Source organism: Carlito syrichta, unplaced genomic scaffold, assembly GCF_000164805.1.
Source record: "Carlito syrichta isolate Samal-C Ts95f unplaced genomic scaffold, Tarsius_syrichta-2.0.1 Scaffold304477, whole genome shotgun sequence".
Taxonomy (NCBI): domain Eukaryota; kingdom Metazoa; phylum Chordata; class Mammalia; order Primates; family Tarsiidae; genus Carlito; species Carlito syrichta.
Window position 1 is genome coordinate 288,431 of NW_007248573.1, and position 26,373 is coordinate 314,803.

General features: G+C 48.8%; 1 protein-coding gene across 2 annotated transcripts in view; it reads right to left on the reverse strand.

Annotated features, from left to right (window-relative positions):
* The window catches only part of MIPEP (mitochondrial intermediate peptidase), a 119,567-nt gene that overhangs the window by 90,237 nt on the left and 2,957 nt on the right, over positions 1 to 26,373 (reverse strand). For both annotated transcript variants that reach the window (XM_008060024.2, XM_008060023.2), the window contains 8 exons: positions 26,002 to 26,090; positions 23,265 to 23,351; positions 19,825 to 19,888; positions 15,543 to 15,725; positions 14,682 to 14,838; positions 9,581 to 9,629; positions 7,370 to 7,430; positions 3,606 to 3,658 (listed from right to left, as the gene is read on the reverse strand). In XM_008060024.2, the coding sequence (XP_008058215.1) occupies positions 3,606 to 3,658; positions 7,370 to 7,430; positions 9,581 to 9,629; positions 14,682 to 14,838; positions 15,543 to 15,725; positions 19,825 to 19,888; positions 23,265 to 23,351; positions 26,002 to 26,012 (665 nt within the window). In that variant the 5' untranslated portion in view covers positions 26,013 to 26,090. The remainder of the gene's footprint in view (positions 1 to 3,605; positions 3,659 to 7,369; positions 7,431 to 9,580; positions 9,630 to 14,681; positions 14,839 to 15,542; positions 15,726 to 19,824; positions 19,889 to 23,264; positions 23,352 to 26,001; positions 26,091 to 26,373) is intronic.

The window sequence follows — 26,373 nt, forward strand, 5'->3', positions numbered from 1 at the left end:
CATGCTCAATCATTTGCCTGTGAAGCTGCTCAAAACAGACGCTAAAAACCCTCGATCCTTGTGTTTCTGCATCCCTTTTCCCGGTTCTTTTACTGAGTCAATAGCCAAAGACATCAATTGGCATTGAAACTTAAACTGAGCTCAAGTCCCATGTAGACCTCAGGCAGGTGACACCATGTTCCCCGCGCCGCCGGTGAGTTCACAGACTCAATGAGCAGGACGTGAGCACCGAGAAGACCTCCAAAGGGTCGCACAACTTTCAGCAAATCTGGATGAAAAATGTCATGCAAGAAAGTATGGCATTCTCTTTCCAAAACAACCTCATCACCGGACTGCTGTTAACAGCCATTTCCGATTACTAGTTTAGACATGGGCTTGAATCACGGCTACCAACCAACAGGTATTTACTGAGTGCCCAGAGTGTGTGTTCTGCAGAGCTCAGAAATGTGATTGACAAGATGCACTTAACACGTAAGAGGCAGTCACATGTCCACAAGAACATGTAACGCGCAGGTCAAGCATAGAGCATGCAGGCCTGAACACAAGAAGACAGGAGCTGCTTGAAGCTAGTGCAGAGCCACAAGTGCTGTGGACCCTGGGCAAGACACCACCAGTGTGCAAGACAGAGAAGGGAGGCGATGGAGCCCGCTGCTCACCAGACACGACCTGAGACACAAAGGGTCTGGTCGAGGGAAACGGGAAGTAGGGGGAAGCGGTGAGGACACACGCACATGTCTGTTTCTTGTAAAGGAAAGCGGGCTGTGATCGGATCCAAAGGCCTGCAACGACAATCAATGGCATTCTGAGGGCAGGGGTGACCTCATGACCTTGACTTTGCAGGGAAGCAGCAGCACGAGTGCTCCTGCCAGTCAGAGGCCTCCCTGACAGGGCACGCGAGACACCAGCAAGGTCGATTCCTTGCTTTGGTGCTGCTACCAAGGATCCTCACCAGCATCCACAGCCCAGCCACACCCTCAGCACACTTGACAGGAGTGTGCTCAGGGGAGAGCCGGCCCCTCCCTCGACAAATTTTTTTTAAAAAGCATCCCACAGGCGCGGTGGCTTAGCCTATAATCCCAGCACTTTGGGAGGCCGAGGAGAGAGGACTGCCTGAGCCCGGGGGTTCGAGACCAGCCTGGGCAACTTGGTGAGACCTTGTCTCTATAATAAATCACAAAATCTAGCAGGGCATGGTGGCACGCGTCTAGTTCCAGTTACTTGGAAGGCTGAGGCAGAAGGATTGCCAAAGCCCATCAGGTCGATGCTGCGGTGGCTGTGAGCAGACCACTGCACTCCAGCCTGGGTGACAAGAGTGAGACTCCAACTCAAAAAAAAAAAAAGCATCCCACAGAGTGGAAAGTTTGCTGGAAGACTGTCCAGTCATGGCCAATCCCACATGATATCACCTGACTCCTAGGAATGCCAGCGTCAACTCATTCAACCCTGACAGTGGAGCAGGGATGATGGCAACCCCCATTTTGTAGACAGTCTCACCAGGAGGCCTACAGGGGTTGAGGAACTCCCCCAGTCATGTTGCTCCTTCAGGGATGGAGCCAGGGTCCCCCAGGTCCTCGGGCCACCCTGCCCACTGCCTCAGGGCTTCCCTTCCTCCCAGAGGTGGACTTGGATGTCAGGACTGTGTCCCTGCGGTGAGTGAGGAAGAGTGAAAATTCCCAGCCCACCCGGATCAGAGATCTCCATGCACTGACTCCAGAGTCAGGCAGCAGCAGAAAGCCTTTCCAGGATGGCACTCAGGGAGGTGAGAACGAGCCTTCACTCACCAGCTTCTGTTAATACATCAAACTCCTTGGGATTCCAGGCCCCTGCCAACACACATGCTTAAATGCCTGTTGATCACACCTTTCCAAATCTTCACATATGCAGGCATAAGTTTTCAAGGAACCACCACTTGGATGTGCTGTACTGACAGAGTACAGTCAAATGACAAAACTAACACTAAATTTAAGGCTAAGGCATGAACAGAAATAATAGGGCACAGGGGCCATGACATGGAAGGAAAGCCACACAAAATTACAGTAGCAAAAGGGAGACACATATGCATCCACATTATACTACTTTCCAATGTCAATCATCAGATCAGGCCAGGTGCAGTGGCTCACGCCTGTGGGATCAGCACTTTGGGAGGCTAAGGCAGGAGGATCACTTGAGCCCAGGAGTTTGAGACCAGCCTAGGCAACACAGTGAGACCTCATCTCCAGAAAGAAAAATAATAATAATCAAATACTTCATATAAATGTAAAAAGTACTAATGAACAAATTTTTGCATTCCTTTACGCTACATCTTTCACAGGCCAAAAAAACCAAGCCAAATTTTTCTTTGAAAGAATTTCAAATGAGAAATTCTACTTTTTATGCAATCATAGGAAGCAGGGTCTAAAGTTTTACAACCAGAAAACACATCTGTACAACAAGATCTTATGTCTAGCTGTACTGTATTCTAAGCACTCACGGCTTATCCTAACCCAAATTGTTACAGACTTTGAGTAACAGTTGACGTGTTTTCATGAAAAAGATGCCTGGTGCTAAATCTGGAAAACATGAGTTAAAAACAGCAGCTCGCCAACACCATTGCCTACCGGACCTGAGACGGCCACACTTTGTAAGGGAAGCCGGCTTGGGAGGAGCCAGGGTGGAAGCCAGAGAGGAAAACAAGTGAAAACCCAGGGGGCTCTTCAGCACACCGGTGACTCGTGACGCCTCACGTGCCTGTCCAGAAAGGGGCACAATGCCACAATAAACCATCAAGATAAACAAAGTCTGACTTGACAATCTGAACTCTCACAGCTAAACCGCGTCTCGCAACAATTAACTACAAGAGAAAACCGTTAATGAGTTGTTAAGAAGTAGGGTCCTAAGACTTTTTTAAAAATTCCTATTGGGCATATAAATTTGCTTAGCCATAAACATTTTAAATGGGCTCCCTTTGCACAGACCTCTGTATTTCTCAGGCTTACAAATAAATATAAAAATGACGGCAATGGGATTTATTTGTGAAAGAAAGGCATATCCACTATCCATTCACAGCGCAGCAAGCAAAGGACAAGCAGTCAGAGGCGTGCTCGGTCAACACGGTCTCCAAAACTTACTTCATGAAGATGTCCCCACAGATGTGTCCATCCCACACTGACAGCATGTTCAAACAAACATACAAAAAGTGAGGAGACATCAGGACATCTCCAGCACATCCCTCATGGTTCCGCAGACACTTGCCAAGCCTGCCCTGGGCCAGAAATGGGACATGAAAGGGATTCCAGCAACGTCCCAGTCTCAGATGCCCGGCCCGGTGAGAAGACCAGACAGTGACACAAAGGAAGGGTCCAGACCTCACGAGGGACACTGAGAATCCTAAACTAGGGAATGACACACACCGCAGAAGAAGCACGCGGGCAGGAGCGACTGCACCAGCAGAGGGTCCGGAGGAAGCAGGCTTGGGGCACAGCAGCTCCGAGGACAGTACGCACCCTCTTCCTTTTCCCTTCTCCTCTGGAATTTAAAGCACAAGCACTGGTGGGGTCTGAAACCCCTGAAGCAGAGTGCACACCAGCTTCCTTCCCCCTTCTCCTCAGGAGCTCTTGGAAACTTACCTCTCCGCACGAATCACACCACTGTAGTAGGGCGGGTCCCACGGCATCACCTCCTGCGGGGAACAAGCCATGTTACCAAGGCTGCGGAGGTTTCCTTGTTTCTATCAGCAGCTGTACCAGCTTCTAGAATGCAACCAGCTACTGTTCATGTATTCTGGAACCTTTCATAAAAGCCCAACAAGTGAGTACATGGCTCTTTATTTTCACTCCCTGTAATAAAGGTGTAAAGAAGGCCCACCAGGAACCTGGGGAAGGGAGTGGGTGTCATTCTCCAACGGAAAAATGACCAGAGTCAACACAAGTGGATCAAATCAGTCATAATGAAGCCTTCCCAAAACAAAGCCATGAATAATCCATGAAACACACTGCAGGTAAGATCCAGGCACTCAAGGTAAGATTTAAGTAAGGCTCTTTCCAAGTCTAAGCAAGAATCTTAGGGGAGACCTCAAAAATGAAAGCAACTATTTAAAGCGTAACTGAGGCAAAAGTAATCCTAACCTTGGCAAAGAAAATATGTCCTAAAGAAGTGCTGCCATCATCGTTGTTTTTGACAACTGCTAACTTGATACCGAAACAAACCGTCCTTCCCGCAAAGCGTCCAGGTGGACAGGAGTGTGCTTAAGAGACCGGGAGCCAGACTACTGGGTTTCAGCTTTCGCTCCATACCAGCCCATGACAGCACGAGGACAGGGCCGTCCCTGCTCCCCTCCCCATTCCTGCTCCCTGATGCGGCCTGTGCAGGGCAGTCATGCAGGGACCACGTGCCGAGAGAACTGACGGCCCCTCCTGCAGGCCCCTGAATGCTTGGGAGCTGCCGAGGTATGGGGAAGGGCTCAGCCAGTATAGGCCTCCTGATCACCGTGGGCCTTCTGAATTTCTACCTAGGCCTGATCTCTCCAACTGACAGGGGTTCTTTCCTATTCTCTGTGGTGATGCCTCTGTCCCAGATGGTGGTCTGCAATGCATGTAGCTTAGTTCTCTCTCCTGTGAGTGCCTTAAGGGTAGGGACTGCGTCCCCAGATCTCCAATCCACTGGGTTCAGCCCCGGCACATGTTTCCTCTAACAGACAATGACGCGCTGTCCACAAGGGCCAGACAGAGTCAGGCGCTAAGGACACGAAACTGAGACAGACACGGTTCCTGGATCAAAGAGCAGATGATCTCGGCAGTAGAAAGTGACCCAAAAGCCAGAGGACAGCTCATGAGAAGCACACTTAAATCACAGCAGAAGGCCAGGAAATGCCTTGCAAGAGGTGAAGTCTGCACTGAATTTTAGTTATTTATTCATTTAGAGACAGAGTCTCACTCCATTGCCCAAGATGCAGTGCAGTGGTGTGCTCATGGCTTACCACAGCCTCAACCTCTTAGGCTTATATAATCTTTCTGCCTCAGTCTCCCAAGTAGCTGGCCTACAGAAATACACCAATACATCCGGCTATTTTTTTAATTTTTTTTTTTTTTTTCAGTTGGTCTCACTCTGCCACCCAGGCTAGAGTGCAGTGGCACATTCACAGCCACCACAGCTTCAACCTGCTGGACTCGGGCAATCCTTTCACCTCAGCCTTCCAAGTAGCTGGAACCACAGGCAAGTGCCACCACGCACGGCTAATTTTTTGATTTATTGTAGAGATTTACTGTAGAGACGAGGTCTTTCCAAGTTGCCCAGGTTGGTCTCAAACCCTTGGGTTCAGGTAATCCTCTCGCCTCTGCCTCCCAAAGTGCTGGGATTACAGGTATAAGCCACCATGCCTGGCGCTTTTTAAAATTTTTTTTAGAGATGAAGTCTTGCTATGTTGTCTAGGTTGGTCTTCAACTCCCAGGCTCAAGCAGTCCTCTTGCCTCAGCCTCCCAAAGTGCTGGGATTGCAGGCATGAGCCACCACATCTGGCTGAATGTTAAGACTGGACAGCTGACCCAGATGAGAATGAAACTGGCACTCCTGTGTATGGCAGCTGTGAATGCTAGAAGCATGGATATCAGAGTTAAAGGATGAAAGAAAGAAGAAGTCACTGAGCAGAGCAGAGGGCGCCACACTGGCTGAAGGGAGAGCAGAGGGCACTGACACACTAGCGTGGCTTGAGGGCAGCAGAAGCTGCAGCTCGAGAGGCCGGCAGCCCGGTAGTGGGGGCCAGACAGGAGGAGGGGCCAGAGAAGGGAAATCGGACAAGTATTTGGAGCTTTTAAAGGGTTTTACGCAGGAGGTGACAGACCGGTGTTGGAAAACCCTGCCGGTGGCAACTCCCCCTTGGCTACTCGTTCAGAGGCAGGCAAGAGTGACAACCAGCCACTGCCCAACACCAGGCAAGGCCACTGTCGACAGCCACGTCCAGGACGGCTCTGTACAGAGCGTGAACAGAAGGCCAGCAGGCCAGCCAGGCCGCCACAGCTCCCATGGGTGAAGCCACAGGATCCAACCCAGGTTATGGAACAGGCATGGCAGAACTGAGAACTCGGGAAAGGACGGCAGGCCCGGTTGCCCAGGACGGGGTGACACCCAGAGGCTCTGCTGACATACAGGCTGTGGCTCACCCCAGGCCCTCGCCACCGTGAGTCTCAAAGGGCGCTGGAACCTGTCTCTCTAGCACGTTTCCAGGCAATGCCACAGCGTCAGGCCCAGGGACCACATTCCGGGACCCCTGTTCTACAGCCAGCGCAGGTCTGGCAAGGGCAGCAGGCAGAGGGCGCAGCCACGCACCACATCAGACACCCCAGAGGGCTGGGTGTGCCAGGCATCTGTGAGGGGCCTGTGTGACAGTGATGCCACAATGTCCTGGGGCAGTTTCCAGGCCAGTAACATTGACTAAACCAGCTTTTGGCAACATCTCTTTTTTTTTTTTTTAAAGTTTTCTGTCTCTATATTCACCAAACTCTGACCTATGCCCCAGCTTCCTACAGGGACCCCCCCCTGCCCAGTCACAGTGTGCGATGACCACCCCAGTTCCTCCACCAACACAGCCCTCCTGCAAACTCACAACCAATGTGCTCCTCTGCAAATCACCAAAGTGCCAGAGTCCTGCCGGCTCTCAGGGCTTGTACCTAGGTAGCCAGGCCATGGTTTCTAGACCTCGGGTCTATTTCTCCAAATCTCCCCTATGACTATGGATCATGTAATCACATGACTTTATGATGAAAAACAGTAATTAAGTGATTTTAGAATGGGGTAGATTTTGTCAGTCTAATTTTTTTCTTTTTGGAGTTGGGAATCATCTCACTCTGTTGCCCAGGCCAGCATACAATGGCACAATCACGGCTCACCACAGTCTCCACCTCCTGGGCTCAGGCAATCCTCCCACCTCAACCCAAGTACAGGGATTGCAGGTGTTACCTGTCAGCCTAATGCTTACCTACTTAAAAGAGTGCCTTAAATTAGCTAACAAACAAACAAGTCAACTGCAACATTAGCACTGATGATTAAATTGCCTCCTGTCAGATCAGACCTCCAGGAGCCTCTTTAAAGGCCACTTCAGAATGAGAAACCAACTTCCCAGAGCAGAACAGCCCTTGCATAAACGCACAGCACACATCTGCACACACACACTCATGTGTGTAGCATGTCAGCTAATGACAAAAATACTGTATTCTCAGGCAACGTCAGACTCAGACATCAGAATCAAATATTTCAGTATCTTGATTCACCAAAACCATGGATCAGAAACGAGACTACACTAACCCCAGCTTATCACAAGAAAGTTCCAGAACCAAAAGGTAATTTCACTTGAGAGACTATTTATATCATAATAACATACTTCAAAATAGTTACTTACAGAATTTTGAGGATTTAGCTTCATTTTCATCCCTCGAATCATCTCAAAATCCTTTAGAGTTCTGTAAAACAGGTTTATCGTTACTTGTTAAAATGAAATTCTAGTAAGTACATTAAGAAAGAGCTGGGTTGCTTGTGCTACACTGCAATAATTCTGATAAAATTAGATGCACTTAATAGTGCAAATGCAAATCAGTATTAATCCCAATTTTATATAGGTGTTAGAAGAAACAACAATGTGGAAGTCAGTGCATTATTGCCATTTCTGCCTTTAAAAGTATCATGGCGGCCAGGTACATGTCTCAAAAGTCCTAAAGCCTGGACATGCTAGCAATGTCATGAGACATGCAAAGCAATTATCAGCAAACGCTAAATCATTATTTTTTGCTATACCTTAAAAAGGTAAGAGACTAAACAAATTACTTTCTAGAAAAGAATAATAACACAGATTAAATTTAAGACTGCTAGTCATAATTTTTCCCCTATAGAAAAACTCTAGCTAGACAATGATTAAATAGGTACTTAATATCTGTAGAAGATGATGTGTTTTTTGGAATTAACTCCTATATATAACTGTAAATTTATGAAAGATAAGATTGCTTAAAATTCCACAGCTACATCCAACTAGAGAAAGACTATCAACACTAATCCAGCAAAGCAAGGGAGAACATATTCTCAAATGACGGCGTAATTAACCCTCTCTCTTCATTTTATCAAAGACACAGTGGCTCACCGGGATTATTAAAAGAACAAGCCGGGCTCGGTGGCTCAGCCTGTAATCCCGCGCCTTTGGGAGGCTGAGGTGAGTGAATTGCCTGAGCCCGCGGGTTCGAGACCCGCCTGGGCAGTGAGACCTCATCTCTACAATAAATCAAAAAATCAGCTGGGTGTGGTGGCGCATGCCTGTAATTCCGGCTACTCGGAAGGCTGAGGCGGAAGGATCGCTGGAGCCCAGCAGGCCGAGGCTGCAGTGGCCGGGAGCGGCCCCTGCACTCCAGTCTGGACGACAGAGTGAGACTCCAACTCAAAAAAAAAAAAAAAAAAAAAAAGAACATTATAGAATTTATATGCATAATCCAGACTAGAGAGAAATGAGTCCTAGGCCATGAGTTTATAGTCCAAAACAGAAATGTGAGTTGAAATGGAACATGTTGGTGCAGTCAAAAAAGGCCAATGGAACTCCAGACAGCACCATAAGAAAAAAGAGAAGGCAATGTCCTCTTCCCAACTCCGCCACGCCTCCTCCTGGACCCTCAGTGTCTAAGGCAGCTCTGCCCACTCTTCCTTATGTCCTGAAGAAGCCAGGGGAGGGCGAGTGCATGACTAGGGCCCTGGGAAGCGTGCGGCGGAGCAGGTCACAGTTTGAGCACTGCTGACCCAAAACTTTCTGAGGCCACGTGACACCATGGCGGAAAATCTCACATCTGACCTCACATCATGAGCCACAGTCCCAATGCAGTAAGAGTTTTAGTTCGCATACAAAACTATTAAAAATGCTGTGCAGAATTACCTTCAGGCTATGTGTGTGGGTACATATATGAAACAAATGAACTCTGTGTTTAGACTTGGGTCCCATCCCCCAAATACCTCATTACATATATGTGAATATCCCAAAATCCAAAAATGTCTGAAATTTGAAACATGTCTGGTCCCAAGCATTTTGTGTGAGGGACATACTCTGTATAACAAAGGGGCCCACCGAGGAGAGTGAAGCACTCAGTTGGACATTACAAACGCCCAGAAGGAGCATTCTTAAGCCACTCCACTAAGTCAAAAACGCAGATTAATATGAGATGAGCACCTCACATTTACGCCAAAAGAAGAGAAAGACCACTTCACAAACTCGTCATAAATACAGTGGTTGGCCAGTTGTTCAGTGGTTAGAGCGTGGTACTAAATCAAAGGGTCAAGTAAAAAAAAGTAGCTTCAGAAAGGTTTGGGAAAATGTTTTTAATTATTCACAGAGCGACAGATTCTAAAAGGCAGCTGGTTCATGAGAAGGGACTGCCTGGGTTCCCGAAATTGGCACCTTTGAAGACTACAGTGTCACCCTCCCAAGGAGCCTCCAATGAGCATCCCATGGGAAGAAGCCACCATGTGACCTACCTTCCACACTGAGATTCCCAGCCACTTCCTGATTTTTCATCAATTGTCTTCTCTAAAAACTAAATAACATACAAAGGAAAAACTAAACAGTAGGATGAAAACCAACCTTTCAGAAAGCTTGTCAGAGAGTTTCTCAAGGAACTGCATGACAGTCTCTAAAAATGAAATTCAAAAGAAAAGATCTTCAATTATGTGAAATACAGTGAACATATCTGCTAAAAGTATTATGTGATGATCACAGCCCATACATTACAGCTCCCTTAAAGTGACAATTTTCAAAGGGAAGTTAGGATTACTAACATATATGAAGAATAAATAATAATAAATTTTATTTATTTATTTATTTATTTTTATATTTATTTATTTAGTTAGTTTTTTTTGAGTTGGAGTCTCACTCTGTCGCCCAGACTGGAGTGCAGTGGCCGCTCCCGGCCACTGCAGCCTCGACCTGCTGGGCTCCGGTGATCCTTCCGCCTCAGCCTTCCGAGTAGCCGGAATTACAGGCGCGCTCTACCACGCCCGGCTGATTATTTGATTTATTGTAGAGATGAGGTCTCGCCAAGTTGCCCAGGTGGGTCTTGGACCCGCGGGCTCAGGCAATCCACTCACCTCGGCCTCCCAAAGCACGGGATTACAGGCTGAGCCACCAAGCCTGGTCATAAATTTTATTTTTTATGATAAAAATAATAAATATTTCTAGATGATGATAGCCTTTGTTTGTGTATTTATCTATATTTTATTTTTATTTTTTTAATTTGTTTATTTTTTAAATCTTTTTTTTTTTTTTTAATTTTTTAATTTTTTTTTTGAGTTGGAGTCTCACTCCGTCACCCAGACTGGAGTGCAGTGGCCGCTCCCGGCCATCGCAGCCACGACCTGCTGGGCTCCGGCGATCCTTCCGCCTCAGCCTTCCAAGTAGTCAGAACTACAGGCATGCGTTACCACGCCTGGCTGATTTTGATTTATTGTAGAGACGAGGTCTCACCAAGTTGCCCAGGCGGGTCTCGAACCCGCGGGCTCAGGCAATCCACTCACCTGGGCCTCGCAAAGAGCTGGGATTACAGGCTGAGCCACCGAGCCCAGTCTTTATCTATTTTTTAAAGAGACGAGGTCTCGCTCAGTTGCCTAGGCTGGAGTGCAGTGGCACAATCATGGCTCACTGCAGCCTCGACCTCCTGGGCTCAAAGTATCCTCCTGCCTCAGCCTCATGGATAGCTGGAGCTACAAACATACGCCACTATGCCCGGCTAATTGTCGCAGAGACAGTCTCGTGATGTCGCCCAGGCTGGTTTCAACCTTGGCCTCCCAAAGTGGTGAGATGACAGGTGTGAGCTGCCATGCCCAGCTCTTTTTTTTTTTAAGTTTTAAAGAGATATGTAGACTCTGAATTGTTCATAAAAGTTAGTACCATTTAGTAGGATGATTTATTGAAACAAATGTTTAAAAGTCAGTGGTTTCCTGGGTAACTATGTTTATTTTTATATACAACTGTGGAATAATCTATTCAGGACTAACACCAAAAGAGAACAGAGCAAATTAGAACGTAAAAATTTAATTTCTAATAAGTTTTTTAAAGTACTTTTGTTAAAATACATCAACCATAGTCATGCAATACACCACCGTCCCCATGGAAGTGTCTCCTGTGCTTTTCTGAATTTCCCACTTCTGCCACTGACTTGTGTGTACAGAGCCTTTCATGTATTTCACTTTGCCACAAACATTGCTCTGATGCTTTCCAGATGATCTTGTATGCTGTTTAAAGTTTCCTGCCCTCTCTTTAATGTAAGTTAGCTCCTTCCTGAGTGAAACAAAAGGCCAAGGAAGGGACAGAGGTGACCCCAAACCAAACCACAGCTTCTGCTCCATCCATCCCTAAACGAGTCTCACGTATACTAACTCCGAAAACATCGCCTAGTGCGCCAGATTCAATGACATCAGGAACATCAGAAGAAAACGGTTTGTCAGTCAAGAACGCAGCCTCATTTCAGAGGCTTACATCAGCTGCCACACCAAACTGTTTTCAAATAAGTCACCATGGATGCTTTCATTTCTTAATGTTTTACTGACATTCACCCAGTTTAACTTTCCAGTCACCTTATCACGTGTGACGAAGCTGCCTCAGTTTCTCTCCCTGGAAAACTGTCATATAAAGACTCCAGACCCCCTGACGATGACCAGGGCCTCCCTACATGGTGGTCCCCTGGCTCCACAATTGTGACAGCCCACCCTGCCCCGGTGTGTGCCCTGTGAGCTCCCAGCCCTCACGAGACCCCCGAGAGCCACAAAAGCAATCATGACCTCCCAGGCTCCCAAGACCCCACGGCATGCTCTGCCTCTACTTCTCACACGGCTCTGAAGGTATGCCACTGCATTATTCACCAGAGGCGCATGTATCTGGGCTCCTCAAGGGCACGGCACATCCTGCGTGGCTGTGTGCACCATGGCCTCATGAGCGCTCGGGCACATGGGGCCTGCCGGTGCTGGCATCAGGTGGGCTGCACAGGCCGGGGCTCCTGTCCACTGTCAAGCCAGGTGACCCAGTGCCACTCCATTTGACCTGCTGCAGCAGGACTGCTGCCCCCACCCTGGGACACTTCCGCTGCACGGCGTCCAGGCCCACGCACTGGTCGCTGTCCTCCTCGCCCACCGACGTCACCTCCGCAGCCCCGACTGCCCTTCTCCACGTGCCTGGCCTCAAACACCTGGATAGTGCTGTCGTCAGACTTCTCTCCACGTGGCCTTACTGGTGGCCTCGCTGCCCCCTACAACCTGAATACGGGTCCCAATTCCTGACTCCAGCTCGAAATTCGCACTCACACCCGTCACCCAAGTGCCCACTCAGCGGCGCACAGACCAGACCCTGCTCTGATCCCCCCCTCTTGAGGCTGCCACCCCAGGGACCTGAGCACCAGCCTCACTGCCACCTGGTCATGTGCCATCACTGCCCCCAGGTGACTGCAGGACAGCTTCCAGCAGGGCCTCTCTGACGTCTCACTCGGTGCTCAGGTCGGGCCTCTGCCCCCTCCCCGGTCCTCAGTGGCTCCTCCTCTCACTACCCAGGGTCGCTTGTCCACCTGCTCCTCACACTCCGGTCACACTCAGGAGGCTCTGTCCACTCAGCCTCCCTCCCTCGTGGAGGCCAACTCCTGCCACCAGGCCTCAGCCCCGGAGGGGCTCCTGCCCGGAACCTTCTTCCCCTAAGCCACGGCTCATTCCTGCCCCCGCACGCCACATTTTCAGCCCCCAGCACGTCTCAAGGGTGACCCTGGCACCCACTCGCCCCTCATCCCCAAATGGGGCCCTGTACGGCCGTGGGACCCAATGCCACACCTGCCCTCAGCCTGCTCACGCTATGCCCAACACACGCGGGGATGGAAGCCGCACATGGTGGGCCCAGCTGCTCTCTGCCCAGAGTCACACCCGATACAGAGTGGGCTTAGGACACGTGTGCTCAACCCAAGACTGGAAAGCCAGGATGCAGACGACACAGACGGGGAAGGGGCCCCAGGCGGCCTAGGGGCTCCGTCGAGCTGGGGTGCATGCTAAGGAATCAGCCCTGCCACGCTCCAGGACAGAGCCCACCTGGGGCTCTGCATCTGTGGCAGGACATGAAGGCCTGTCTCACAGGCCGCAGAGGAACCACACGCGATGTGGGAGCAAGCACTCGGGACATTCTAACACTACACTATACATAAGCATAAGGTAATTAAAACACAGCACTATGGTCATCAAACCCGTGACAACAGTAACTACAGAAAAACACACGTTCTTCGCCAACCTGAAGATTACGAAACAATGTGATCAAAACCTAACATACGTGCTATTCCTACTGAGAAACTTCAATTACACGAAACAAATCGTAAACCCTTGAAGGTCTTGGGACAAGGGAGGGCACGGACAGTGAGGTGTGACAGGTGTCACTGGAGGGGGTATGCTGAGCACTGAAAGGCGGGGCATGATCTTAATACACAGATGGGGAGGGATGCTGGGAACACCATAAGTGAAGGAACTGGGGGACGAGCATGACCTCCTTCCTGCACAGAGAGCCCTGATGGGGCAAGGAGGTGGCCGGCAAGGACGGAGGAGGCTCAGGCCTGTGAGTGGTGGGACATGCCAGGGAAGGGGGAGGGCCAGACAGGATGAGGCCTATCCCTCCAGACATGCAGGCGCCACTGCACACCCACCCTCCCATGCCCCAATCCCCATACTCCCCCTCCACTGGATCCTGGGGCTTCACCTCCAGGCCTGCCATCTACCATCCATCAGCTCCACCATCACAGCCGCCTGCTCCCGACTCATCGTCAAGCTCACAACCGTAGTTCACGAAGTGCTTTGGAAAATTCTCTTATGTGCATTTACATTATGACTGGCATTTTCCTTTAGACGCCAGGAATCACAGGAACTCGCATGGCACAGGGCGAGTTTATCACGAACCCAGGGAAAGGCACCTATGCCACCCCCAGTACAAACCTCCCCCGGCATCCTCTCCTCTTGGAAAGGAGGCTTGTAGGCCTCTGTGTTTTCAGGTGAGCGAGCCTACACTTAACCTTGGCCTCAGCAAAAAAACTGTACCTTGTCCTCTCTCCCTAGTTCTCACCAACTTGGCTGGACTGGGCACAGAAACTGAGGGAGTCAAAATGAGCCTAATTTAAACCAGCATCAGAAGAAAATGTAGGCTACAATTTACTCTCAGCATGCACATGAAATCAAATTATTTGCTAGGACAGAATACATACCTAATTAGTAGCTCAATTTAAAAATCATTCCTATCGAAATAGGTAGAAAATCTCAATAATGGCTCTCTGAGTGTATTAAAAATAGAACACTATCTACAGCAGTTTAAATATCAAAGTTCAGTTTCACTGAAGTCCCAGTTTGTCCTTAAAAGTCAGAGGAGGCCAGGCTCGGTGGCTCAGCCTATAATCCCAGTACTTTGGGAGGCCGAGGAGAATGGACTGCCTGAGCCCGCAGGTTCAAGACCAGTCTGGGAAACGTGGCAAGACCTCATCTCCACAAGAAATCAAAAATCAGCCAGATTTGGAAGCATACACCTGTAGTTCCAGCTACTTGGAAGGCTGAGGCGAAAGGATCGCTGGAGCCCAGCAGGTCGACGCTAGGGTGGCCATGAGTATGCCACCGCACTCCAGCCTGGGCAACAGAGTGACACTCCAACTCAAAAAAAAAAAAAGTTGGAAGAACAGGCTTACCTGGAGTTTGAGCTATTGTTCCTTGGAGAGCCCTGTGGGAAAATGTGGGATACCCTACGAGCTTCGCCAGAAGATCTCTGTCTCTGAGTAGCTCTTCCAAACATTTCAGCTGAGCAGCATTGGGGTAAAGAAATACTTTGTAAGCAGCTTCTCGCACCTACATTTAAAAAGTAAACAGCCAATGACATAAAAGCCATAATACAAAGCCCTATGCAACAGTAACACAGGCCATGCCCACCACGTATCCCCAGATGACCACTGCTTCCAAAAGAAAGCAACAGTTTCCACGAGGTGAATAAAGCCTTCAGAGTCACACAACAGCTCGGGACACCACAGCACACATGACCAGAGCTCCAGGACACGGCGGGGGGGCGTGGTGGGACGCGCTTAGCCAGGTAAACTTAAACAGGCAACCAAGGCAACGTGCACTCTACAGTCCCGGTATCTAGAATGTCAGTCACCACTGTTATTTGCCATACTTTAAAAATAAGAGGTTCTGGGCAACCTCTTTGGGTCCCCTCCCACTGTAGGAGCTTTTCTGTCCTCTCAATAAATCCTGCTTTCTAAATAAGTCAATAAATAATAAAAATAAGGGGTTCTTTGTGAAATATGACTAATTAAACCACATTTCATTATCCAAGTGTCTATGGAATTGATTCCACAAGTTAAATTTTTAGGGCTTAGTAACACTATAAAAGTTCTAAGCGTATTATAATAATAATTTTATCATTATATAATAAGTATGTAATAATATACATAATAATACTATAAAACTTCTAAGTATATTATCACCGAATTTTGGGTTAAAATAGTAGCAGCAACACACAGACAGGACCTAAGAAACGAAGGAAAAGGGCGCACCAAGTCGTCCGGTGCTTCTGCATGGAGACCGTCGACGACCACGTGATCCCCGGCAGCCTGAAAGTGATGGTGAATGTGCTCTGGTAAGAGGTGCTTCTTGATCTTGTTGGGAAAGTTGGTTCCCATAAGAAACGCACTGCTCAAGTCCAAGATTTTAACATTAAGGTCCACTGCTCTTCTACGCTAGATGTGAGGGGAGTAAAAGTTATTGAAAGGCATTTCAAATTAATATTCCATAATTAATTAAAGATATCCTATGGAGGTGGCAAATCAACACACACGTTGTTGAATCACATTATAATTTAATAACATTCAATATATTAATAAGAGTACACTGGATGTGCAATTTGTTATAAATATATAGTATGTATACATGATAAATAGATGAATTCTATTGTTGACAGGTATTTAATATTCTGACAAAAAGATTATCCTTGGGGTTTTCAAAGGTTTCTATGCTTTTAAGATTTACTTACCTTCCAGAATTCTATTTTATGTGTAGGTCATATAACTAATCTTTGATATTAATACCATTAAGACATATGAGGACCTCTTCTGTCGCCCACAAAACCCTTGGTGAGGTGAGTCAGGGAAAGAGGGCTGGTTGGGACCACTCGATATGATGTCTATAAAGTACACAGAGGCTAAAAAGATCAACTATAAGTATCTGAAGAGCAGATGAGAAAACACTCTCAGTCTTAAGAGATTATTAGCCTTAAGACAGGAAAGGGGAGGAACTGATGGGATCTTCACGGAAGTGCAGGGGCACCAGGAGGGGAGCGCATTCTCAGGGTTCTGAAGTCAGACAGGACCAGTGCAAAGGGGGCAGGGAGATGGTGGGAGGCAGGGAGACGGCAGGGAGAAGGGGAGGCCCGCAGAGCAGGCCCGCCTTCCCCTCCAAGGTCCCTAGCACGTGGCACCGGGCCCTCACTCCCACCAGGCCCTTGACAGTCGTGACGAGGACATGGCAGCTGGCACATCCTATAGGCTTGACCATCCTTGGCCGCACACGCTGTCCTGATAAACACGAGTTACTGAAGGGGGTGCCCAAATGTCTTCAGTGGCAGTCCACGCCATCAGGCCCCAGCGATGAGGGATGGAGCACGGGCCCCGCCGCTGGCCACAGAAGCAGGCGTACACAGATCCTCTAGGGAAGGGGAGGCTGCCAGGAACAGCCTCTAAACCCGACAAATGATTACACAGCACCAGCATATTCCTAGAAAGTTAATTATGTAAGACGTGGATGTGTACTTGACATGATCCTGAAAATACTGAGCAAACAGTAATAATCCTCAGTTTTTCAATATAGAAAACTAAAACTTCATGGGAAAAATAAGTTTTCAGAGACCCCTATGTCTCCACAATCCAGATTTCTCTTTGCCCATTTTGCTTCTGGGCTGGCTGTTTGGCACCACCTCATGGCAAACGGTGGAATGACAAAAGACGCATGAGATCCACAAATTACATTATAGTTCCAAAATTCTCCCCACAGCCCTTGTCATGAAAAAAAATCTTAATTTGGTAAAATTAGTATTTTGAAGATTTTATCACCTGGCAAAACCCCGGAAAAATAAAAACTGAGTTCACGCTGACTTCAGTGATCTGCTAGGCTTATCATTTCATCATTCTGGGCTAAATGTACAGTACTCTAAACTCTCCAAAAATTCCATAAAACTTTTGTTGTTTATTAAATAACTGCCAAAAAATAAACACTTCTATTAACTTTAAACTTTTAAGTTAGCTCATATGAGCCGAGCACAGTGGCTCACACCTGTCATCCCAGTGCTTTGGGAGGCTGAGGTGGGAGGATCACTTGAGCCCAGAAGGTCGAGGCTGCACTGAGCTATGACCACATCACTGCACTCCACCTGGCGACAGAGCAAGACCCTGTCTCAAAAAAAATAAATAAATTAGGCCAGGCGTGGTGGTTCAAGTCTATAATCCCAGCACTTTGGAAAAGTGAGGCAAGAGGATTGCCTAAGCCCACGGGTTCAAGACCAGGCCAGATAACTTGGTGAGACCTCGTCTCTACAACAGATTAAAAATTATCCAGGTGTGGTAGCACACACCTGTAGTTCCAGCTACTTGGAAGGCTGAGGTGGAAGGACTGCCTGAGTCCAGCAAGTCAAGGCTATGGTGGCTGTGAGCGTGCCACTGCACTCCAGCCTGAGTGACAGAGTGAGACTCCAACTCAATCAATGACAGAGAGAGACTCCAACTCAATCAATCAATCAATCAAATAAATAAATAAATAAATAAAATAAACAGAAAAGAATCCAATGTTCACAGCCAGCTGAGACTGGCCAGCAAAAAGCCAGCTGGCAGGGCTGCCCTGCGGGCTTCAGTCTCCTGGCTTGTGTAATAACCTCCCATAACCTCCAGGTGTCTCCATTTCCTCATCTATAAAACAGGAATGACAGGGGAACCAACCTGAGTTGCTATGAAGACTGGATGACAAGTATGTGCTTTAAAAGTAGCAAATGCTGCCAGACCCAGTGGTTCATGCCTGTCATCCCCACACTTTGGGAGGTGGAGGCGAGAGGACTGCCTGAGCCCACGGTTCGAGACCAGCCTGGAAAACTTGGTGAGACCTCATCTCTACAATAAATCAAAAAATCAGCCCGGCGTGGAGGCACATGCCTGTGGTTCCAGTGACTGGGAAGGCTGAGGCAGAAGGATCGCCTGAGCCCAGGAGGTCAGGCTGCGGTGGCCATGAGCATGCCCCTGCACTCTAGCCTGGGCGACAGAGTGAGGCTCTGACTCAAAAAATAATAATAAAGTAGCAAATGCTCAATAGATGTTAATTATAATGAGTGTTAGGAAGGGGGAGGTGTTTGGTGTAAGGATCAAGGGGACTTGTTTCGAGGACGCAGGCAGATGCTGGTCTAAAGGAGCAATCCAAGAGCTTGGGCACTAATTAAGAGAGGGGAATACTGGGAAGGGAAAAAAAATACAAAGCGGCTCCAAGGCTTTACGACACACAGAAGCATGGGTGGAGAACTGATTGGAGAGGGGCCCTGTAGAAACCATCACGAGCTGCTGAGGGCCCGTCCTCGCTGAGGGTCAGAGCAGGAGTCACGTGCTGAGACTTTAAAGCCACAAACACGTCCGATGTGAGGGTTCCAACCCGACCTCCACAGAGCAACCATCGGAGCAACGACAGCATTGTGCGTCTTCCAGATGTGCTCTCACCTCACCTCTGTTAGGGAACAGTAGCTTAATCATCCTACATTGCCAGGAGAAACACATTTATCTTTCAAACAACCCTCCCAGCCTAGACTGCAGGGAGGCGGGGGCGATGCTGGAGGGCAGGCCGACTGCTCAGTGGCTCAAGTCCCCCCTCCCAACCCTGAGCTTGACACATTCGCGACCAGCAACTCTTCCCTTCCCTAATACTGAGAGTGGGTGAAAACTAAAAAAATCTGCAGCCAGTTATCACAAACGTCTGTCATTAAGCACAAGTGAAACGGTCTTTTCTAAGTTGTCCCCTTTTCCACAATCCAGTTGAACGTTGCAGACATATCCAGGATTTGCCTCACACCTCAGACACCACTCTGACTAGCATTCTGTACTGGGTGTTTTATTCAGATTATAAACCCGAGACAGTCCACAAGGAGGTAAACTCACATCAGCGGCGACCCGGTATAGAATTTGGCATGGCTTGAATTCATGTGAGCGGTCACACACAGATGAGCTGATACTGAAATGAGGCCTTTGGTTTCTTAGGCTATTGTGTGCTAGAAAGAGCAGTGGCCGGGGTTAGAAGCCCAAGGAACTAAGAACGGGCACTTGGTAAATCCCTCTGTCTTGTTTCCACATCTGTCAAATGAGGGGTGTGGACAAGGCATGGCCCTGCACCCCAATGTCGACACCGTACAGCCTATGCTCACTGCCTCCCAGAGAGAAGTGTGTGGCTCTGTCAGAGACACGTTCAACATAAACCAGACATGAATGTCTACCTACGGGGAGTACATGGCATTCGAGGACACCAGCTTTCCCACTCACGGGCCAGACTTTCCTGGTATCACCTGCCTCACCCTAAACCCATGGCCTCTACAGTGCCCCAACTGTCTCAAGCCTTTCCTAATTCCAAATTATCATGAGGTGGCAGGTCAATTCCAGAGGACACTACATTCAAAGGCAACCCACAGAAGCGTCTCCAATAAGGCCTGAGCATTTCTATGACACACCAAGTCAGGCAATATATACAAGGACCAAGCAACAAAGGCACCAACTACATGTTAGTAAGACCAGAGGAGCCAAAAATAGGGGCGAGACTTACCTTTTCTTGGTCTAGATGGATTCCACTGATTTCGAAATCAAACATAAACAGCTCGGCCACTCGCCTGGAAACAAATGAGCCGCAGGTTACAACAGGGAACAGGGAACACTATCAGAAGTCCATTCTTTTCATTAAATGAATCAGTCTTTTTGAAACTTACTGCTGAAAGTTGTATCAACACACATACACACCCAAACACACAATCTCTGTTCTAAACAAGAAGCTTAATATCATAGAAGTCAAGCGAAACGCCTAGTTGACCAACAATCACGCTAGCTTCTCATGTGTGAGTGGATTCCTCTGTTCAGAGTATGAGCCTGGGAAAGTCACCCTAATAATTACGTATTGACCTCAACTCGATCCAATGCCAGTATTGAAAGCGTAAGACAGGCATGACGCTTGGACAACTGTTCAAAGGCCCTGCACAGAAGTGCAGCTCTCTCCAACTAGTAGCAGCTCTGTGGGGTATGAAATTCTTTGAAGTTGGGCCGGAAGCTGAATCTCTTAGCAAGTGAGAATTGTTTTCTTTCTTTTAAATCCTGCTTCAAGCTTGGAACCAACTTCAAGTGTAGCGCCTTTCTCCTGTCAACAGTATTTTTTTTTAAAACTACTTTTTTTCTGAAGGGAAGTTAACCAAATATTTGATCTACTCTTTTAGCTTTCCTTGAGTTTTCAAAGTGGATAAACAGATCTTCTGAATAATGTGTCAAATACACTTTGAGTGAACAGAATTAAAGTTCTCCTGAAATTCTGAAACTTCATTAGACCATGTTAGTAATTTTTTGTTAAATCATGTCAAGTGCTTCTCCCAAGCCCTTCACCTGGCCCTGCTACCTCCACCTCCTCCCCACTGGTCTCTTCCTAAATAGGCAGCCTAAAAACACACACCTTCTTTTCACGCAAAGGTTTTTCTATTTGTTTTAACAACAGAAAAGAAAGATAGCAAGGGCTGATCAATTGGGGATGAGAATTTGTCGGATAAGTTTAAGAATCACACAATATAGGTCTATTGTACGCATAATTGCAAGAAGTGTAAGAAAAGATTCAAATCATAAATCCTATCAAAGAGAACAATTAAAATTCTTATATTTCCTACTTTTAATATGTCACATTACTTATTCAGAGTAACTGGGGCCCGACTGTGTATACTTTTGTGCTTTGCTTCTTCTTGTAAAATTACATCACAAACATTGGACAGTTTGTATCTTCAGGGTCCACCCTCTGCCCACCTGAGTTTGTTCAGAGGTGCAGAGCGGCTTGTAATATTCTGGGCTGGAAGTTTTCCTCTACTGTATTTTCTAGAGAATGTGTTTGTTGTATTTTTTGCATACAGGAAAGCTTTTAATGGTTTGTAAAACCCCAAGTTAAGCAGGTTTCTTTACTGTTGGGCTTCTCAGGATTCTAAACTACTAAAATTATCCAAAGAGAAATTATAGTGAGATGTCGAATTTCCAGATTTCCTGACCAATGAGACCCCTCTGAGAAAACTTCCGAATATCTCATAGTATTCCAAGGACTGCATCCAAAAATAAGATCAGGAGTTACTCATTTCTTTATACATTAACAAACAAGATACTTTATTAAATCTACAATTCTTTCTTTGAGCCACTGTCTACTTTATCACATACCAGGTTCTAAAACAGTTCTTTCTAGGTGCTGACTGACACACTCCTAGATGGTATACAAGTGCCATATTATAATAATTGTTACATCAAATTCTTTTTTTCTCCCACTTCCAGGCTGCTTTTCCTTTCTAGTCTACTATCAGATATTCTATCAGTTTATCCTTCCCAAAAAATCATATGATTATTTAAAAACCTCTATTGACATGTGTGTAAAATCTAAAAATGTGGTAAGCATACTACCAGTATAAGTCCCTTGTATCTAAATCAGTCTGCTAGTATGGCTACAATGTTTATACCCAAACATGCAAATATCAGTCTTTAGTAAAGTCAGTTTATGAGTAGTCTTCTTATTCTTCTCATTTGTTGTTTTTGTTTTTGTTTTTTTTTTGAGTCGGAGTCTCATTCTGTCGCCCAGACTGGAGTGCATGGCCGCTCCCGGCCACCGCAGCCTCCACCTGCTAGGCTCCGGCGATCCTTCCAGCTCAGCCTTCCAGATAGCTGGAATTACAGGCGCGCGCTGTCACGCCCGGCTGATTTTTTGATTTATTGTAGAGACGAGTTCTCGCCTACCCAGGCGGGTCTCGAACCCGCAGGCTCAGGCAATCCAATTTGTTGTTGTTAAAGTCAGGCCCAGCAGGGTGTCAATCTGTCACACTCAATAGGCGTCTGGCTTCCACCCTCTCCTGAGGAAGGCACTGTAACGTCAAGCCTCGATGCCCAGGAAACAAGGCGCGCTGACAACAGTCGGCCTGACTACTGCCCCGAGCATCAGGATGCAGGAGGGAAACAAGACCAAGCACCTGCATGCCTGCAGCAGGCACACACGACCCTCAAGGCGACATGACCCTCAAGGCTGAACCTCACTGTGCCACCATGCCGCACGGCACCTGCACATCAGATCAGTGGCCAACTATCTGTGAAACTGGGCTTCGCCTGGTCACAAGCCACATTTGAAGACAGAACAGAAGGAAGCAGAAGGAGGAAGAATCAAGTTGTTAGAGGAAGGGTTCCATCAATCAAAGTAGAGAAACAGGTGCAAGCAGATGAGGAGAAACCCTGATCTCTGTTACGATGTGACTATGACAGGCAGGTTAATGCAACCCCCACTATGCTTATTTTATAAACAAATAAATGTGAGCACAGAAATGAGACATCAAATTCTCATATGTGTTGACTTAGAAACTGGGCCCTTTACCTGCATAATGAACATCTGTATACCTAACCCCGAATTGTACCCCACATCTTAAAAATAAAAAATTTAAAAATTTAAAATAAAAAAAAAAAAGAAGCTGGGGCCTTAATCCAGACTGATATATGTACTCCAATGACCCAGGGAACCCTTGCAAGCATCCTGCCATCCACCCAGGAAATACCACCGACTTGCTTACATCTTCTGAGGGCATCAATTATGAACCTGAAGCTTGAAACTACGTATATCCAGCAATGTGTACAGAAATCCACCTACAGGCTAAGTACCCACACACGCCACCAGTGCTGCAGGGGTGGAGGCCAGGGGAGCAAGACAGACCAGGCCCGCTCTCAGGGAGCCTGAGGTCCAGAGAGGGAGAGATGCAAACACATTCACAGACAAATCAAACGTGGTAGAAGGGACGGACGGGGCTGTGAGAAGTCAGTCAGGTGAGAGGGGGAGTCTGGCCTGCTGTGAGGTCCTGGAGATACCACGTGAGACATCCTGGAGACAGTGCAGGGCTCAGGGAGACGCTGGCAGAGGAACATTCCAGAAGGGGCCAAGGGCCTGAGGGGTCTCCCAACCTCCCCTGGACTCAGTCAGAAACCATGCAAAGAAAGGATGACCTGGTTTCCGGATCAAGGGATTCCATAAGCTTTTTATCAGTGAGTAATTTTTGCAAACTCTGATGCAACTCCACGTTGGTGTTCAACCTAGAAAAACAACAAATGAGAAAAGGTAAATGACTTCCAAACAGCTTACTTTCAACTTGATATCAAAAGAATGGTGTCGAGTGGTGGCTTTTACATCCCAGAAGGATGGGTCATGTGTAGGCTCTCACGGCCATTCCTAGAAACGGAGCTATTCAGCACAGACGGGCACTCGGTGGGGCCGAGAGTCCAGGTACTGACGCTCTGGAGGTGAAGGAGATGCTGACATCCACAGTCACAGCCAGGGCAGGGAGAGCAGACGGGAGAGAGGGAGGAGGAGGTGGCAGGTGACTCGGTGGAGAGACAGCCCCTCAGCAGCACGCCCCGAGGACAGCGGGGAGGACAGGAGGGCGGATGGACAGGCAGATTCCCAGTCCTGAGCTGGGCACCCGGACACAGGCTCCTGCACCTACGTGGTGAGGGGCAGACCCCGAGCGAGGAGAGCTCAGGACGGGCTTGGGAGCACCTCAGGAGCCAGGCTGGCCCTGCTACTGCTCGGGGCCAGCAGGGGACTCAGACTGTGGGTCACTGTGAGGACGAAATGGGATCACATGTGGGCAGTGACATCCCACACTGATGAACCAGTCACGAGCCTGTCCAGCACACTAGGAGCAGAGGGCCTAGGACTGAGCCTGGTCTCAGCCCATCTAGAGTGCCCAGGAGGAAGCCACCCTCTTCCCTGGACACAAAGAGCCAAGGTTCACCCAGAGGAACAATGAACTGGGTCTAGACCCAATCAGCCTGGCCTGGCAGACCCTCAGGGAGGGACAAGATCACAAGAACCTCTCACCATTCCTACCCAGGGACTCAGAAGAGTCCCCACCCACCATTCCTACCTGGCAACTCCAAGGGGATCCCACCCACCATTTCTACCCGGGGCTCAAGGAGGGTCCCACCCAGCATTCCTACTCAGGGACTCAAGACTGGTCCCCAACAGCATCCCTGCTTGGGGGCTCCAAGACGGTCCCACCCAGCATTCCTGCTTGGGTACTCAAGAAGGGTCTGGTTCACCAGTCAGCTCACAGTCAAAACTCTGAAGTGTCACATGAGTAAAGGGTCTCTCTTGTCGCCGTTCTCAAGGGCCTTCCAGGATACCCTGGGAACACAGGCTGTCTCACTAATCAAGAAACATCAAGCAGGCCACGACTTCCTCATGTCCTGCCTCCACACATCAACCCCAGGAGTCAGGAGAAAGTCTCGTGGTGCCCATACTCTATGGACGTGCTCACCCAGGGAGCCACAGTGCAGCACTGGGACAAGCCCAAGGCAGCCCACACTATTCCCTCTGCGGGTTTAAGGACATCTCCCACATGCTTTATGCTAGACGACTGAGACAAGGACTACACTTTAGTCTATACCGGCAATTATGCCAAACGGCTACATCTAATTTCAGACTTTTTTCTCAGTACTACGGGGAAGCAGAAGCGCTAACGTGTGCCCAGCATCATCCTGATTTTCTGGAACACGGAAGAAGTCGGTGAAGAGGTAACCAGTGTGTCTCAATCCTGGAGGAGGCAGGAGTCCCGCACTGGGAGGGCCAGAGGCTTCCACGGCTCTACCTGCAGCAACGGAGCACTCTCCCAGGGACACGGGTCTTGACAGACACTCCTGATGGCCCCTCACCACCAGCCGCATCCACCGTTGTCTCCCACAAAACTCAACTCATCTGCCAGACCAGGTCGGATCTCCGTCAGGCAGGACATGGTGTCCTGAGCCTTGGGTGGAGCCCAGCCGTCCCTTCCCTCAGGGCCTTCCGGGGGGGGGGGCTCTTTCTCCCAGGAGTGCCAGGCCCAGCCTTTCACCTGCCCGAGTCTGCAGGGGCAGGGCCTACTTTACCCCACTGCGCATTGGTCTTGGCAGCTCCAGGAATCACCTGGGCGGTGCCAGACATGACTCCAGTCAGGGGGCCACAGCCACCGCCATAATACTGCCCTCCTGCCCGCTGTGAGCCCGGGGCAGGGTCCTGGGGCGCCTCCAGCTCTGAGCTCAGTGCTCTGCAGCACAGCACCACCCGCCCTGTCTCTCAGACACCGCGGAGCTCTCAGAAGGGTTTAAAACCATCTGCAGTGATCTCGAAAGCATCTGATGACAAGTTACTCCATCGCAGCCTTGCTGGCAGTCTGCCTAGACCCTCCCAGAGTCTCCTGGTTGCCCCAGACTCCCCCAGCCCCAACTCCATGGAGACCACCAGGCACTGTGTGTCACTGCAGGTTCTCGCCTATTGGCCTGTGGCCACTGACACAGCTGCAGTTCAATCAAGTTGAGGACCTAGTAACTCCGGCGGGCCATGACCCCCGAGGGAGCTGTCCCAGGGGCCACGATGATGACGACGGTAAGGGCACTGGCAGCTGCTTGGCACACTCAGAACACTGACCATCAAAGGCCACCTGTACGTTGATGCCACCCACCCTCATCACGGCCCCAAGGCAGGGTTCACTTGGTCACCCACCCACAGGCAAGGAAACAACTGAGAACAGACACAGGCAGCCCCAAGCCTCTACAGACACCGCCCAGCCACCCCCTGCCAGCCCCAGCCCTGACCAATCATCATATAAACCACCTCCCACCCTGCCGAGCGGGGATGGCATGACGGACAGCTGCCCGCGGCACAAGCCCTGAGCTGAGCACCCAGGCTGGCACGGGGCAGACGTACTTCTCCACCATGGTGCCGATGCTCCTGCACGCCTCTGCTGCGGCCTCCCGGAACGATGGCTCAGGGTGAGCGAGCTTCACAAAGTCAGCCTAACAGGGAAGAGACAAGCCGAAGGAGCGTGATGGAGAGCGTCCTGCCAGGCAGGGATGACAGTGACCAGCTGAGCTTGGAAGCTGTGGCTGGCCGGACTCACATTTCCAGGAAGGCAGAGCAGCCTCCTTCTACACTGACTAATGCTGTGATTCCTGGAGACCAAGCCTGTCTCAACCCAAAGAAAACACATTTACTAACTTTATTTCAGAAATGTGCTTCTCCTTCAAATATAAACACCAAGCAAATTCTTCCTAACTCTATGGTTAAAAGAGCAGAGGC